Source organism: Myxine glutinosa, chromosome 9 (genome assembly GCF_964187855.1).
Source record: "Myxine glutinosa chromosome 9, kmMyxGlut1.1, whole genome shotgun sequence".
In the NCBI taxonomy this organism is placed as follows: domain Eukaryota; kingdom Metazoa; phylum Chordata; class Myxini; order Myxiniformes; family Myxinidae; genus Myxine; species Myxine glutinosa.
Genome location: NC_136269.1, coordinates 19,125,320 through 19,142,788, shown reverse-complemented (window position 1 = coordinate 19,142,788; position 17,469 = coordinate 19,125,320). Strand labels below are relative to the sequence as shown.

The 17,469-nt window shown below is 45.1% G+C and overlaps 1 protein-coding gene across 8 annotated transcripts in view; it reads right to left on the bottom strand.

Annotated features, from left to right (window-relative positions):
* Positions 1-17,469, bottom strand: part of LOC137435598 (MAP/microtubule affinity-regulating kinase 3) — a 174,721-nt gene that overhangs the window by 18,828 nt on the left and 138,424 nt on the right. For 5 of the 8 annotated variants that reach the window (XM_078784145.1, XM_078784147.1, XM_078784149.1 and 2 more), the window contains 4 exons: positions 11,829-11,932; positions 4,673-4,945; positions 2,442-2,468; positions 1,617-1,661 (listed from right to left, as the gene is read on the bottom strand). In XM_078784145.1, the coding sequence (XP_078640271.1) occupies positions 1,617-1,661; positions 2,442-2,468; positions 4,673-4,945; positions 11,829-11,932 (449 nt within the window). The remainder of the gene's footprint in view (positions 1-1,616; positions 1,662-2,441; positions 2,469-4,672; positions 4,946-11,828; positions 11,933-17,469) is intronic. The other 3 variants (XM_078784146.1, XM_078784152.1, XM_078784151.1) reach the window with 1 other exon arrangement.

The following is a 17,469-nucleotide window of genomic DNA, read 5'->3' as shown; positions in this document are numbered from 1 at the left end:
CGGCGATCGGGAATGCATCGTGTCAGAGCGGCGGCAATCGCGAATGCAGCGTGGTTACAGCGTACGCGAGCGGGAACACAGCGGCTCTAAACGGCTTCGATCGGGTCTTCAGGGACCCGATCTACCCACGATGAGCGTGGTTACAGCGTAGTGATCGTAATCGGAGCGTACTTAGGACGTAGATACAGCGTAGATGACCAGTTTTTTCCCAAAGTGTCCCGATCGCTCCCGACCTGGAGATCGGGGCTAATCGGGGCCAATCGGCATAAGTGGAATGGGGGCATGATGAAGACCAGAAAAAGCACAGGGCCCAGAACACTGCCTTGGGAAACTCCAGCCTGAACGGGAAGAGGAGATGAGAGAAACCCATTCAGGGCCACACGTTGACTACGACCAGAGAGGAAGTCCGCCAGCCATGCGTGGAGATTTCCATGGATACCAAAGGAGGAGAGTTTGGTGAGCAGAGCGGGGTGCCAGACCGTATCGAAGGCACGTGAATTATTAGCTCACCTGGAACGAAGTTCAGGAGAGCTTATGCAATGGCACGTCGTCAGTCCGTCAGTCCGTCAGTCAGTCTGTCCGTAAACACTTGAAACTTCTTCTCCGAAACCGCTGAAGGGATTGTGACCCAATTTGGCACAAATGATATTTGTTGTATTGTGACTAAAGTTTGTTCACGGCATTTAAAAAAATCAGGGTCGAAGGAGGTTTACCGGGGGTCAAAGTGGATCCAGGCTTGACCCCCCAAATAGGAATTTGCTATTTCCTCTGAAACTACACACACTATTTTGATGAACCTAAACCACAACCTTCATCACACCTGTGATGTACCGAAGATTGTTCATGGCACAAAGAAAATCGAAGTCTATGGGAGTCTACAGGACGTCAAATTGGGTCCAGGTTAGACCCCCCCAAAATAGATATTTGCTTTCTTCTCTGAAACTACACACATAATTTCGATGAAAATTCACCACAACCTTCATCACCTGTGATGTACCAATGTTTGTTCACGGCTTAAAAAAAAACATGCCCCTTTGGGGTTCTAAGGGGGAGGGGGAGGGGGGGTTTGCAAAATAGATATTTGCTTTCCTCTGAAACTACACACACAATTTTGATGAAACTTCACCACAACCTTCATCATCCGTGATGTACCAAAGTTTATTAAAGTCATTGCGAAAATCGGGATCTAAGATGGTACACGGAGTGGGAGGGAGGGGGAGGGGTTGCCCCCCAAAATAGGTATTTTTTTTGTCTGTTTAAAGTCTTATGATTATGTTGGTATGATTCCACATGCTGCCCTGTCTTATAGCAAGCATTGAAATTGGTTTAAAATACCTTTAGTCCGTGCAGTATACTGTTTATTCTACCAGGTGAGTGTCAGGGGTATTGCCCCCTTTGTTTTTATTTTATCCTTGCTACTTCCAACTCATTTAATGGTGCCCGGTCACGGACATTCAAATATGTCCAACAAGGACGTATTCAGCCCAAAATGATAAATTCACCTTTGTCATAAACAATATATGACATGTTTCCAGATCTTAAAGCCACACATTGCACTGTTGGTAAGGGAAGCTGTATGCAATATTAATGTGTATTTTGAAAGGCCATATTCTCACCTCGTGCCTTCATAACGCCCATTCCGCTCAGGTTCATTGAGTGCCCTCAAATAGAACAAGGAGGAAAATAGCAATGGTGTTTTTAAACAAACATGATTCACCCAAGACTTCGTATACTACATCCGTCAAAAATCAGAGGAAGTTAAACAAATCCATTCACTGCACTTGATCCACCATTTGAAACAACAGAAACGTTTACATGCAAACATCTAGCATGTTTTGGTACATACTGTTGCAAATGATAAGGGACAGACAGATGCATGTTAAAGTAGGTCCAACAGCACCAGCTGTTATTTTAAGCCATCAAGTTAAAATACTTTGCAACAGTTTCTGATCCAAACATGCTTTGGTTCAAGAGAAGAACATATAATTTACTTGTACATGTTTTAAAGCGGCCAATAAAGCTATTAGCAGAAGCAAGTTCACCGACACGACACATATAAGCAACCGACATTGCACACAAACTTTTGCCGCTTTGTGATGATAGTAATGACCAGTGCCACTTCCCAAACAGCCAAGACAAAATGAGCAGGACAAAACCAAAATGGCAATCCCAAAAGAATTCCAAGGAGAGTGAGTGGAGACAGGAGTCAGGGGAGCTGTGTAGGCAATGCTGTGGAACATTTGGGTTAGTTGGTTAGCAGTGGCACATGTATAAACATGCTTATCAGGAATGTTGCTCTGGAGAAGCCTGTACACTACAGTCGAAGCAAATACCAGTGTACCCTTTAAGCAGAAAAGAGTCAGAGTAAAAGTTATGGGTGAGATGTTAGGTCAGAAGGAAATAGAGAACTTTGTATATTTGTCCCAGCAAGGTCTTCCTACCTTCTGTTGAATCGAAAAGAGAGATTTCTAAAAACACAACAAAAAGAACCATTCATGTGCCATAAAAACAGGAGCAAACAAAACGTTATTAGTTGGTAATTAGAAAACAGTGCAATAATCAGGAGGAGAATAAAATAAGCGCTATCAGACAGTATATTTACAACATATGGAAACATGATGGAATGTTGGACTCGCCTGCCCTCCATTTTGTCTATTTCCTGAACACGACGTTTCCCATCTCTCCTCTTACTCCCATATGGTCAAACTTTGTCTTGTATCCCCACTCATCCCACATATCCAACTCTCTTTTAATCACCATGCACACTTCCCTTCCTTTGCTCATGTTTTCCCCACATTAGCCCCTGCTCAGTGTGAATGCCTGAGGCTCTAGGCTAGATAAATAATAGTCTTCTTTAAAGGCCACAATTATTCCCACGTTCTTGTGTTTTTGGCCGGGAGAAGTTTTTGGTCCAGGTTCTTCACGAATAGGCTGACCAGGCCTAAGTAGTTAAGGAAGGAATTTGTAATGTGTTCATGGAACCAACGATAGCTCACCTACTCTTTGCAAAGGACAATGTGAGATCTTAATGTCCACCGACTAATGCCGGCAGATGGGACACCAGCTTAACGTCCATCCGAGGAACGGCACTCGCATCGATTCACTCGCCCTGGCTGTGAAACACCGGGATGATGGTTTATAGCTGGGTCAGGATTCAAACCCAGGCTATATAGCTTATAGGCGAGTGTGCGTACCTCTAGACCGTAGCCCCTTGAAATAATGACCTTTAATAGTTGAGTATGATGCATATTAAAAAAGAATACACACACACACACACACCCAGGCACAGACACACCACCCAGGCACAGACAGGCACAGGCACAGGCGCGCACGCACGCACGCACACACACACACACACACACACACACACACACACACACACACACACACACACACACACACACACACACACACACACACCCCTATTGGACAAGACAAACAGCCAATGAGTTTGGGGAAGTGCCGTCACTTCCCGGGGTACTTTAGGTACCAAGTGACGTCACAACAAATTGCGCTGCTTTTTTCACCCCCCTCAATGGGGCATTTTCGCAAGCAGGAATTTCCTCTTCCCTATGGATGCCAACCTATGGTGATTGGCAATATGCTTAACCTTCCGAATGCTGAATGTCAGGGAAGGACGCAGCACGTTCCATTTTAAACGTCTTTGGTGCGACTCGGCCGGGGTCTGAACTTCCGACCTCCCAGGTTCGGAACGGAGGCTCTAACCATTACAACAGCGAGTCTGATTAAAGATTAGGATAAATAAAGTTAAAGATAAGGATAATTATTTATTTATAATTATTAGGATAATTTATTTAATTATTATTTTCCTCCCAAAATATTTTTGAATTGTAAGTAACTCGGATGAAAGCCACAATGCAACACAATGAGCCACAATGCAACACAATGAGCCACAATGCAACACAATGAGCCACAATGCAACACAATGAGCCACAATGCAACACAATGAGCCACAATGCAGCACAATGAGCCACAATGCAACACAATGCAACACAATGAGCCGCAATGCAACACAATGAGCCACAATGCAACACAATGAGCCACAATGCAACACAATGAGCCACAATGAGCCACAATGCAACACAATGAGCCACAATGCAGCACAATGAGCCACAATGCAACACAATGAGCCACAATGCAACACAATGAGCCACAATGCAACACAATGAGCCACAATGCAACACCTATCAGCGCAACACCAGAACGATTAACATTTGCAATGTGATTGAGCATCAAAATTAAACTCATGACTTAAAACTCATTATAAACATTAATACATTAATATTAATTTAATACATTAATAATAATAATTAATAATTAATATTAATAAAATTAATAAATAAAAATAATAAAAATTAAAAATTAATAAAATTAATTAATACATCAATACAATACAAAAAACATGAATACATCTGATCAGGTTTTAACCCATGCTTCAAAATAAAAACAGAAAATACCTTAACCGAATCAAAATATTGTACAAGTGAATACATGGTCTTGGTTATCACACAAAAAGTGAGTGTCACGTTGTTGGACTTCTATCCAGGCTACACATGTCACGTGACACACATTATTAAAAAGGCACACATCATACAAAAATGATCCGAGACCACAGTGAGCACATTGAAACAGTCATCGGGGAGATTCTCACCTGCGGCTGAACTTGGACGTGAGTTTGCTGAAAAGTGTGCCGGTCGCACCACGTTGTCGCTGGGGATCATGCGAGAGCGTCGGTGATCCCGGTGGGCCATTGTACACGGCGTTCTTTCTTTCGCGCAGCTGACCGCCATGAAACGTGCTCCGGCTTGAGGTACCGCGTGGAAAGAGCATCCGCTCCTCCGAAGCCGCCGCCGTGGCTCCGGGTGGCGTACTCATGCTGTGCGCCGAGGGTGAGGCCACGGGGGTGTGCTTTCCACCCGACGTACTGCAAAATAGGGATGAAGAGATGAGGAAAGCAAAGCAAGTGCACAGCAGAAAATGTCAGCCGAGATACCAATTCGGTGGTTACAAAACAATCGGCAGCAAGACATATACAAGTTTTATTTGAAACATCATTTTCCCAAATGATTTTGAATGGAAGATAAAATGACGTGGAAGAATCGTACATGAAAAAAAAGTCCTAGTTTTGGCCTTTTAACTCCCTTCAAATCAAAGGATCTCGCTTCGGATTTGTATCATTTAACAGTCATTTGATGTCTGCACCGTTACTCATTTCATCGACTCGTTCCATGTCTTGTAATGCGTTTACCTTTTACATCAAGTTGGTGCATGTTTCGGTCCCCTCCTCGAGTATGTTCATCGAGCCGTTAAACTTCTTCCATTCCCCCTCTTCTACCCTCCATCCCTCACGCTGCCAATTCTCTCTCTTTCATCCCAGACACTTCAAACTCAAAAATAAATAAACTTCCCACCTACCTCGAGTCCTCGATGTATGACTTACCCACGACCTCGCCGTTTGTGTTTGATCATCATATTCACCCTCACCCCCTCCTTCCTTCACATTGAACATCAATCATCTCTCTCCCAACCCAAAATATTCCCTCCCCATTCTTTCCCACGAGCTTACATTTCCTTCCCATATGCAGTTCAACTTCTCACGTGACTCCGAACACAAAGCGGCTCCCATTGGTCACTGGTTTATTTACAATGTTCAACCCCTCTCTTGATTTGTCCTCTGTTACCTCTCCTCCTTCCTTCCCCCTCAACCCTCCTTCAGTCCTTCCTGAATTGTTCAAAAGTCCAGATCCAGTGTCCAGTCTCATTCTTAGTTCTGCTTTGCTTCAAAATGCCTCCCTCTCCATGCCAGCGTGTGATGAGAATGCGTTTCGCCAAAATAGTGATTCAAAAATGAAACCTGATATGCAGTGAAGGTAGCAGGTCAGCCTGAAAGATGACCTGAGCATTCCGAATTAATCAAGATGGTACTAACTCTGTCAGGCAGGCAGCAGTTCACAAGCGAGGTTCGACTAGGTAGTTTGAATGTGGGATCAATGGGGGAGGAGGGGGTCCAGGTGGTGGAGATGATGCAGAGAAGGAGACCAGATGGAAAGGGTACAGGGTGAGGAGTTTGGTAGGAGGATACAAGTTATTGCACGTGGGAGGGGATGGAAGGAGTAATAATGGTCAGCAAGCAAGATCGGGAAGCAGGTGGTCAGAGTGGAAAGATGGGAGGGACAGACAGTTATGACATGGGCGGTGATACAGAGGCAAATGATGTGTTATGTGTGTATATGGGTTCCCTTGACGTATGCAGAATGTCTGTCGAGTTCATTAACCTTATTTCCTGCAACAATATTTCCAAGGTATATGGGTCTCAAACGGAAAGGACGAGGGCAGAGAAGCAGGAATTCAGGGACCCGTTGGAGAGGTTGATGGGAATGGTTGAGGTAGCTGGAGGTGATGCTGTGCAATGCAGGAGACTTTAACGCGCATGTGGCATTAGCGAAGATGGATGCAGAGGAATGTGTTGGTAAATTTGGTTGGAGAACGAGGAATAAAGAGGGTCAAGAGCTGGTGGAGCTGGTGGCGAGGAATGGGATGGGATGGCTACAACTGGTTCATTCTTTCAAAAGCGGGAAAGCCACAATATTACTTATAGGAATAGACAGGAGAGAACAGAACTGAATTTGGTGGAGGTAAGGCAATAACAGTTGTGTAGGGTTAAGGATTGTAAGGCAATGGCGGGAGAGCATGTTACCACCCAGCACAAGCCTGTGGTGTTTGTGGTATGGATGAAGAAAAGGAGGGAGGTTAAGAGCAGGGGCGGAAGGGTGTTACGTGGGGGAAACATAATTGAAGAGCGTGTGTACACAGGCACGCGAGCACGCACACACACACACACACACACACAGTTAACCCAAGGGAGGACCACCTATGTCAATGTTGCAATGAGTTGCAACAAGTATATTTAATCCTTAGGTGAGCCAGAACACTTCATCTGGCTCATCTAAAGGATCAACTCTTCAATCACCTTTGTGAAAAACCTGGTGGTACCTTAAATCGCTCTGGTGTGTGGACCCTTCCATCATTTCCCTCAACTAAAATTACAAAACCAACAACTTAAGGAAAGGCCAAATGACTTTACTTGATGTTTACCTCCAAAGCTTGTGACTCAAACCAAACTCCCATACACCGTTGCCTCCTGGACACGGACCTTTTCACCTGAGAAGGTAAAGAATGTACTGACCAGCATCCACTCTGAGTAATACGAATATCTTAGAATATTCAACCTCTCAGAGACAAGCCTAGATAGGAACACCTGCTGACATCTCATCCACCTGATTTCCTCAGTCTGTCTTTCACATTATGCTGCCTTCCATCTGCTTGGAGGACAGTTAACATCATTCCAATCTATAATATTAAAAGAGCATGTGTGTTTGTGTGTGTCTTTTCCACAACTCCAAAACCATGAAACCTAGCACACTGAAACTTTGCATGTACAGGAAGGGAACTCCGAGAGAGTGCATGCATGAAAACTGGCAGCGAGACAAGTTCGGCTGTGGGATTGCCGCGAAGGCTCCAGTGGCACGAGCAGTAGTTGTGGCAACCGTGGCTCGGTTCTCCATGGGGAAATCCCCAGAATTAGGAAGGCAAAATAAATTAATTTAAAGATTGAATGAAAAGAACAATTAACATAACAGGAGGATTACAATGAGTAACGCAACGAGACAAGTGAACTACGAGTTCAACAGAGAATTGGAAAATGTTTTCAGTGGCTACAAAGAAATGCTTGCTGAAAAAAAAGGAAGAAGAAAGCAGTGCAGAAGATTCTCTTAAGCGTCTTCTAGAAGGTTGAAAGGCCTCGAGCTGATAAACCTACAGTATTAACACCCTCAAGTTATTTTACAACATCAACTCCATCACCAAGAAGAAGCCAGCATGTCCTTTCAGACATGGAGGAAGGGGCAGACAGCCTTGAGCCTCTGTCTGACGAATTGTTATCACCATGGATCCCCACACCGTGGCAGGATGTTCGAGAGGTGCGCACACTCGCTCTAAGCTGTATAGCCTGGATTCAAATCTTAACCCAGCTATAAACGATCATCCTGTTGTTTCGCAGGCAGGTTGATTAATCAATGTGCAATGTGCATCCTTGTCCCTCAAATCGACGTTAAACTGGGCGTCACATCTGTCAGAATTAGTCGGCAGACATTAAAGATCCCTTCGTCGTGTCTATAGCGAAAAGTGGGGGAGCTATCCCCAGCATCCTGGTCAAATTCAAAATTCCTGCTCTAACCTACAGGGGCACTGCATCAGCAGCACTATCACACCCTCAGTCAATGATGCTACTCACATCCTTATGCTGTGCAGAAAAAAAGAACATTACTCCTGTGCATAGTATTTTGTTGTAATAATATTTTAATTCATTTACTCTGGAAAATTTCCAAAAATATTTTTTCTTTCTGTCAGGAACGCATTTCCCTTTAATACATTCATTCAATGGAAGCTTGAAGTTTGATTTACATTATTTGGAGTTAAACTATGTTTTCCAGGAACGCATCTCTGACGTAAATAGGGAAGTGCCTGTTTATAGATACATATATGCATATGTACTGTATATATTTGTGTGTGTGTGTGTGTGCGTGTGTGTGTGTGTGTGTGTGTGTGTGTGTGCGCACGCACACACGTCCTCTCACTGTCCCCTCCTCCTAATAAAGTGCAGCACTCTTTTCCCACACCTCTCTCTATCCCACACCCTCCATGCACCCCTCCCTCCAGAGTGTATTGTAACGTGTGATGAGGTGTCGCTTCCTCTCCCCTTCCTTGCTCTTCCTCCCCCTTCCTTGCTCTGCCCCTCCCCTTCCTTGCTCTGCCCCTCCCCTCCCCTCACTCCCTCACCCCTCGTCTCCCCTTCGATCTCCCTTTATGTCCCCCCAACCCCATCCCTCCATTAGTATTCTCGTCAGCGAAGTGACGAGTGGTATTTGCTCGGATAGAATAAAGGTGCAAAAACAGATTCTCTTCACAACAAACTGGTTAGCTTACTTCCAATTGTAAATAGTCAAGGAAGCAATCATCAAAGTATCAAAGCCCTTCCTTTTCTCAAGCTTCCCGATCTGTGATCATCAGTTTGGATTTCCTCCCGGTCACAACTTTGGAAATGCCATTGCTTCGCTCTTAACAATCGAGACTCGACCTCGAACATGAAATCGGGGCCGACTCGACTCTCGGGTATTTATGGGTCTGGCAGCCCGCTCTGCTTCACAAACATCCTGCCATCTGGATGCAAGATCATTTCAATGACTTGGTGGCCTCCTTTGCTTACGCTATCAGTGCCTTGGTTTTAATCGGCAGCTTTCTTCAAGGGCACTTTGTATTTGGAATCCTTCAATCTCCTCTCTCAATAAAGGCAGGAATTCCACAAAGCAACATCTTGAACCCAGTCTTACCTGTAACGTACATCTATATCCTCTCTTATGCTCTGCAAAATGCTGTTTTGCTCTTTGCAGGTGACTCCACATGTTTTTATCTAACAACGCTTCCCATCAACAGGCCAGCAGCACCTGCTTACGACGAAAATATCCGATGCTGATATGACTTCTTTATGTCATACTGAGATCCAAAAAAATGGCAGTCATCACTCTGTTAATCCAGAAGGATAAAAAACGGACTCTTTCATTTCCGTGATCAAACAATGAAAGAGGTTCAGTCTCCTGAACAGGTTGATCGTGGCTGTGTTTACTGCCTTTCTTCTGGTCATGCCCCTCTTCTTTTTCATCCCTCAATCCCCTCAGCGTAGCAGGAGAATACCTCGACAAATGGTCATTTAAATTTTTTGTAAGTCCACATCAACCATGAATGACTCGTAGTCCAAGAGCAACAGCACTTTTTATCATGTTTCTGAGGCCAAAAGGTTTGAGGATGATTTCTGAATCAGAATATTGTGCTGATTACGAAAACCGATGTCTTAATAGCCACAACTGCTGACGTTTCAGTGAAATACGTAATTTTGTGCTTTTTTCACCCAAGGATGTCAAAGAAATCGTTTTTAATTCAGAGTTATCTAAAATTACCACTGCACATGCTTGTGAGGTATTAAAATAAACCCCATCTCTGTGGACACGGTTAACATTAAAAAGACATTTGGAATAGGACTCTCCTCCTCACTCTCTGTACCGCACGGCTTCTCCCCGCAATCTCTCCCCTCACTCTTTGCAACGCACACACTGTCTCCCCTTCACTCTTTGCACCGCACGCCCTCTCCCCTTCACTCTCTGCACCGCACGCCCTCTCCCCTTCACTCTCTGCACCGCACGCCCTCTCCCCTTCACTCTCTGCACCGCACGCCCTCTCCCCTTCACTCTCTGCACCGCACGCCCTCTCCCCTTCACTCTCTGCACCGCACGCCCTCTCCCCTTCACTCTCTGCACCGCACACCCTCTCCCCTTCACTCTCTGCACTGCACGCCCTCTCCCCTTCACTCTCTGCACCGCATACTCTCTCCCCTCACTCTTTGCACTGCACATACGCTCTCCCCTTCACTCTCTGTACCGCACGCCCTCTCCCCTTCACTCTCTGCACCGCATACTCTCTCCCCCCACTCGTTGCACCACACATACACTCTCCCCTTCACTCTCTGCACCGCACGCCCTCTCCCTTTCACTCTCTGCATCGCACGCCCTCTCCCCTTCACTCTCTGCACCGCACGCCCTCTCCCTTTCACTCTCTGCACAGCATGCCCTCTCCTCTTCGCTCTCTGCACCGCACACCCTCTCCCCTCACTCTGCAGGGCACACCCTCTCCCCTCACCATCTGCACCGCATTCCCTCTCCCCTCACCCTTTTCACCATACGCCCTCTCCCTCTCTGCACCGCAGGCCATGTCCCCTCACTTTGCACCACACACACTCTACCCTTCACTCCCTAACGCACATCCTCAATCCCATTCTCTGCACCACACGCCCTCTCACTGTCCCCTTCACTCTCTGCAGACCTACACCTCTCTCCCTCATTCTCTGCAATGCAAGCCCTCTCCTCTCACTTTCTGCACCCACACACCCTCTCCACTCACTCTCATTCTCTGCACTGCATGCCATGTCCGCCTCACTTTGCACCACACACACTCTACCCTTCACTCTCTGTAACGCGCACCCTCACTCCCATTCTCTGCACCACACGCCCCTCACTGTCCCCTTCACTCTCTGTACCGCACGCCCTCTCGCCGATTCTGCATTGCACATCCTCTCCCCTTCACTCTTTGCACTGCACACTATCTCCCCCTTATTCTGCACGACATGCCCTCTTCTTCACTGTGCACTGCATGCCCTTTCCCCCATTCTGCACTGTATGCCCTTTCCCCCTCACTCTGCACTGTACACCCTCTCCCCTTCACTCTTTGCACCGCACACCTTCTCCCACTCACTCTGCAATGCACAATTTCTCCCCTTCACTCTCTGTACCACACGTCCTCTCCCCTACACTCTCTGCACCACACGTCCTCTCCCCTACACTCTCTGCACCACACGTCCTCTCCCCTACACTCTCTGCACCACACGTCCTCTCCCCTTCACTCTTTGCACTGCACACGATCTCCCCCTTATTCTGCACCACACGCCCTCTCCCTCACTCTGCACTGCATGCCCTCTCCCCCATTCTGCACTGTATGCCCTCTCTCCCTCACTCTTTGCACTGCACACTATCTCCCCCTTATTCTGCACCGCACACCCTCCCCCCTTCATTCTCTGCACCGCATGCCCTCTCCCCTTCACTCTTTGCACTGCACGTCCTCTCCCTCTCCCCTCACTCTGCACCGCACCCCTCACACTCTGTACCGCAGGCAATCTCCCCCTCTATAACTTCAAGCTTTACCTTTTTTCCTTGCCATTGTGCACGGCAGCTTGTCTATCAGTTCCACCCTTTTCGCCGTAAACATACGTGTTCCGCCTGTTCATTCCACCAGGTAGCACACTGTTCTGCAACACAATGCACCACTCACTCAATGATCTTACGACTGATATTGTCATATTTGTTGTTTTAATTATTTTTTAAGCAATCAAGCTGAATTATATTGCTCATCAAAATATGAAAACAAACAAATCGTGAAACTTTTTTTTTTTTTTTACCTTAAAGTCACATTTCCCTCATTTAAGGTTTGCTCTGTTAGCACTGAACTGAAAGTTCACAGTCCATAATATACTCAAAGGCAAAAGTTATTGTGACACACAAACAACAAACAGAATCAGTGTTAAACTTTTACTGCCGCGAATGGAATGTTATTACATGGAAAGACAAATGTTTCAAGGTATGGTAACGATCAACAGTCCATAAGAACAGTGCACCTGGCATATGCAAATGAGCCACAACACAAGAGGGGGTTCACAAGCAAGTTCACACGGTCAGTAGCGAGTGTGTCCACCTTGTGCATTGATGCAGGCCTGGCACCTTCGCCTCATTGAGGCCACTAAACGTCGATGAAAGTCCTTGGGAAGATCATTCCATATCCGAGGAAGGATTTGGCGGAGTTCCTGCAGCGTTTTTGGAGGATTCGGATGACGTCGTAAGCGTCGCTCCATTTCATCCCAGACGTGTTCAATGGGTGACAAATCAGGGGATCTTGCAGGCCAGGGTAACACATTAACATTGTTCTGATTAAGATACTGCTGTACAACTCGAGCAACGTGTGGTCTGGCGTTATCGTGTTGAAACGTCACTCTAGGGCCGTTCTGTTGCAAAAACGGTAAAGCGGCCATTTGCAAAATCTCGTCTCGGTACCTCACAGCATTCAAGTTCCCCTCAATCACAATCATTGGCGTTCTTGCTGCAGCTGTTATCCCACCCCAGATCATAACGCCCCCACCTCCAAAACGATCCCCTTCCAGAACACATGGCCTGATGTAACGTTCACCTGTGCACCTGTAGACACGTGTCCTACCGTCAGCTCGGTGAAGCTGTGCCAAATGGTGTTTCTATGGACGTTGAATCGACGAGCAACATCACGCTGCGAGGTACCAGACTGAAGCATACCTATAGCTCTCCATCTGTCATTTTCCCCAAGGCGTGGCATGTCGAACTTGTTCCAGAACGATGAATAGAGGTGTTTTTCTGACTTCTGCACTTCTTAAGACTGCATTGAGTGGAAATGATAAGCGTCTGGTTGTCTGGCCTTTTAAAGTGAACATTGCTGGCCATTTTTCTCGAATATGTCATGCTTCTTGCAAATTTCGTGCAATTCGAACAACAACTGCTTGGTTGCGTTTCTTCGACCATTTTAACACACTCTTTCTTTGGTTCAAATCCAAAAATTCATTCACAAGATTACCAATGAAAAAATTCCATGTCACAATAACTTTTGCCTCTGAGTATACATACAATATTTACCAAAAATAATGAAGCGAAAACACACTAACACTCCTCATAAATCAAGTAAATTAAAACAATGAAGGAATGCAGGGAACAACAAAGTAAAAATCAAAATATGAAAAAACAAAGGAAAAACTAAATAGTTCAGTGAACATCTTTCCCAGTGCAGTCTTGAGGGGTGGGGGATTGGGGGAGGACATGGGAAGGGTCTTTTAAACTCGCTTTTTTTCCGAGCACGATCTACATTTCCGATGAGCTGCGATTTTGTCTGAATCTCGATATTCCCCAACGCTGAGCGCACTAGCGGCAAATCTGATTGGTCGAGATTATGTAAAATAGAGGAATATTTTGTTAAACTACAGTTATATTGAAGGGGTTTTTTTGAAGTGCCAACAAGGAAATTTATGTTCTAGCATTCAAGTATATAATTCAATTAGAATAATTTCTAATTGATGACCTCGAAATTCCATACAATTTGACAAATTCAGAGCCAAAGTATAGCGCTGCTAAACTGCAGGTATGTCTTCCCATTCATGTTCGACATTGTTCAAAAATATATATATAATTCAATTGAAATCAAGTCATTCCTCGATCATAGACTGACGTCTGTAGACAGAGAGAGACAGACAGACAAACAAAGTGAACAAATTGCTTAACCCCACTTTTCGCTTGGCGTGCGTGGGGTAAAAATCAAGGTAAAAATCGTGCGTGGTAAAAAAAATCTCCCAAAACACCAGTGAGGATCTTGAGTGGCATCATCAATATGTCCATAATACAAATGTTACAGAAGCTACAGTGGAAGTTTACTGCCATTGATGCAACGTCTTTTACACCACCTTTTAAAATACATTACATGAGTTCTTTTTGATAGACAGACTAAGCGAACCAAACCAAGAAAGTGAACCACGACAGACAGACCAATCGCTTAACCCCGCTTTTCGCTTCATGCGCACAGGGTAATTAAAAAGAGAGACTGTCAATCAAAATAACAAATATTTGCCATTAAACTACACTCAGAACTTCATCTAATGAGTTATAGTATCACAAGGTGTGCATACCGGTCGCTTCACTGACGGGTTTTTTTTTTTAAATCAAAATTGAGCATGTTGCACTTCACAAACATATTGCATGTCTATCTTTGAGTCTCATGAGGATGTAAAATGAAGTGAAACACACAAATTTTTTTGCTACTGCTGCTGCTGCTGTCGTCATGGCTGTTGCGGTCAACAGAGGGTGTGTGCCCCTTCAGTGTACTCTTGATATATTTTTATATTGCTTAAACAAGTATTACTATACATAATTCTATGTGCTCTTCAGTGTCCGTCAACCTTATTCTAAAGGGTTACTACTATAGTGGTTAAGGTAAAGATTGTTCACTTTTTGAAAGAAGCATGAAACTTTTGGTATACACTGAAAAAAAATATGATGACATGTTTGAGATTGGTATCCATCGCATAAAATGTCAGCTTTCTTAGAAACCAGTTCTTAGTAACTTTCTTAGTAACTTCCCCAGTTCTGGTTCCTTGGGCTCTATCGTGCTGACTTTTTGGCTCCTCCAGTATTCTCAAAGATAAGTCCTGATCGTTTTTGTCGATTTTCGACTGTTTATTTTGCTGTGTATGTGTTTACTGTGTGCTTCGAGTTCGGTTTTGTTTTAAAATTACTGCAAATTTGTGAGAATTAGTTGCATTTTTTGTACCATGTTTTATGAGGCCCACACAGTTCCCTCGTTAGTCAAGTGTCCACGATCGTCCTTTCTCTGTCCTACCTTTTATTTTCAACCTTTACTTCCTCCAAACTTTATACCCTACCAGCAGGAGTACCCGGCGTTGCCAGGGGATGAGAGGGGGGGGGGGGAGGAGGCAGGAGAGGGAGGGGTGAAGAAGGGAGTGGGGGGAGTGAAAGGGAGAGAGGTGGGAGAGGTGAGGGGAGAGGGGGGGGGGGAAGATATACCACATATACATATTTTGGGGGCGGGGGGGGGTTGTATTTGACAGGCCCCTCCATTTTTGGGGATGGGGGGGAAGGGAAGGAGCAAAATTTACCCATGCAAAGAGTGCTTTAACCTCAGGGTTGCCCAGGTAAAAAAAGGAAATTGCAATACCCTCTGCCAACACCAGGTGGCGCTACAAGGTACACATTTACATAGATAATTTACACCCCTCTCCCGGTCCACCACACCCCTGCATGAGGCCACGGCCACATAGCCTATGTTAACCCCCAGACAAAGTTGTATTTGTATTTGTACTCTGAGTAAAGTATGTAAGCGTTTATAGCTGGAGTACTCGGCATTGCTCAAGCAAAAAATAAACATTAACATATTTGATATGAGGGCAAATATAATGGATAAGCAATTACATCCAAATCAGAATTCATCACATATGTCAAATCATCATTTTACCTTTTCGTTGAATATATGCTGCTGAATGTGCCGTTGATCATGTTTCTGAGCTAAGTATGATGACGTTCAGGAAGAAAAAGAAGTCTTAAAACTAACTTCGACCGCTTCTGGAATTGTTTGATTATTTGTGTTCAAATGTCTGGTAATGAGCCTAGTGTTGGTTTATCAGTTAAGGTGCTGGCTTGGGATCCTAAGATCCTGAGTTTGAATCCTGGTCAATCGTTGAATTAACGCCAGGGGGTTGACTCAGCCTGTCATCCTTCGGCGGTCGGTAAATTGAGTACCAGCTTGCTGGGATGAATGTGCCGGTGTGTGCCTCGTTTTAGAATAGGTACACTGTATCCCTGCGTGTCGTAAGAGGCGACTAAAGGGTTGGTGTCAGGAAGGGCATCCGGCCATAAAAACATTTCCTCAAAAAGGGAACCATGACGATTGTCATGGGGCCTGCAAGGCTAACCCCCGCTCCAGCAGGGAAAATGGCCCTAAAAAGGGAAAATGTCTGGTAATTGTTTTGTATTTATTTATGCGAATGTGTACATGTATATAACTGTCATTAATCAAAAAAGCTTAGGCACCACACCACAGAGCGATTTAAAAAAATCCTTTTTTATTTTTTACATCTCTTCAGTCATTTTTTATTTTTTCCAAGTCTAAAACACTCCCAGGCACTCACTGATGAACCTCTGAAAGTTTGACAAAGATCCGTTCAGCCATCTCTGACAAAAATGGTGACGCACACACAGCCCAACGGCTCTCTTATATAGTATTTTTTTTTTTTTGTATACTGAATCGAGTTGTTATTTTTTTTGTATACTAACCCTAACAACAACTCGTGAAAAAGCTGACATTTACTTCACAAACAAATCAACCAGACAAACAAAATATATAAAAAGAGGGAGCGGAAGACAAGAGAAGGGGAAGCACACAAACACTTTAGAGCACACAACATTTAAGAGCAGGGAGATGTGTGGGAGGGAGAGGGCTTGGGGGAAGGAGGCGTGGGAAGGGGGTGGGGGGGTGGGAGAAGTATAAAACACAAGGACACCAAGGACTTCCAGGACAGAAGTTGGTATTTCAAAAAAGTGGAATTGGGGTGAAATTAGCGGGGGTAGAAGAGATCAAGGTTTTGGATGGGGGAAGATAAGAGATGGTGGTGAACAGCTGTTTTAAAGACCTGGAGGGTGGAGTGGGATTGAAGAGAGTGAGGGAGTTTGTTCCAGAGGCGGGAGAAAAGAGGAATGAAGGAGTGAAGTTGAGCAGAGAATCTTGATTTTGGCAGTTTAACCATAAGAGGGTTTCAGGCAGATCTTGTGTGACCTGTAGGAATATTTGCGGGACAGAGCCCAGAGAGAGCTTGGGGGGCAAGGCCAGAGAGGAGTCGGTAGAAGACGGAAAGACCACCAACCTGCCTGCGGTGAGTGAGTGAGAGGCCCTTGGAGTTAGCGTCATCGCGGGAGATTCCAATGATTCTGAATGCTTTGGTTTCAACAGCGTGAAGACGAGCTAGGTGTGAGGCAGGAGCACCAGCCCAGAGGGGAGAGCAGTATTCCATTGAGCTGCGGATGAAAGCCTTGTATGTGGTAGTAGATGTGGTAGTAGATGTTTAATCTTACTATAATTCACCAAATGTCTGTCCGTCTGTTTCTGTCTGTCTGTCTCTCTGTCTCTCTGTCTGTTCGAAGGTACCGTAAAAACTGCTGAACCGATCTCAACGATATTTTGGGTGGATAATCCTGGGATCTCCAGGAG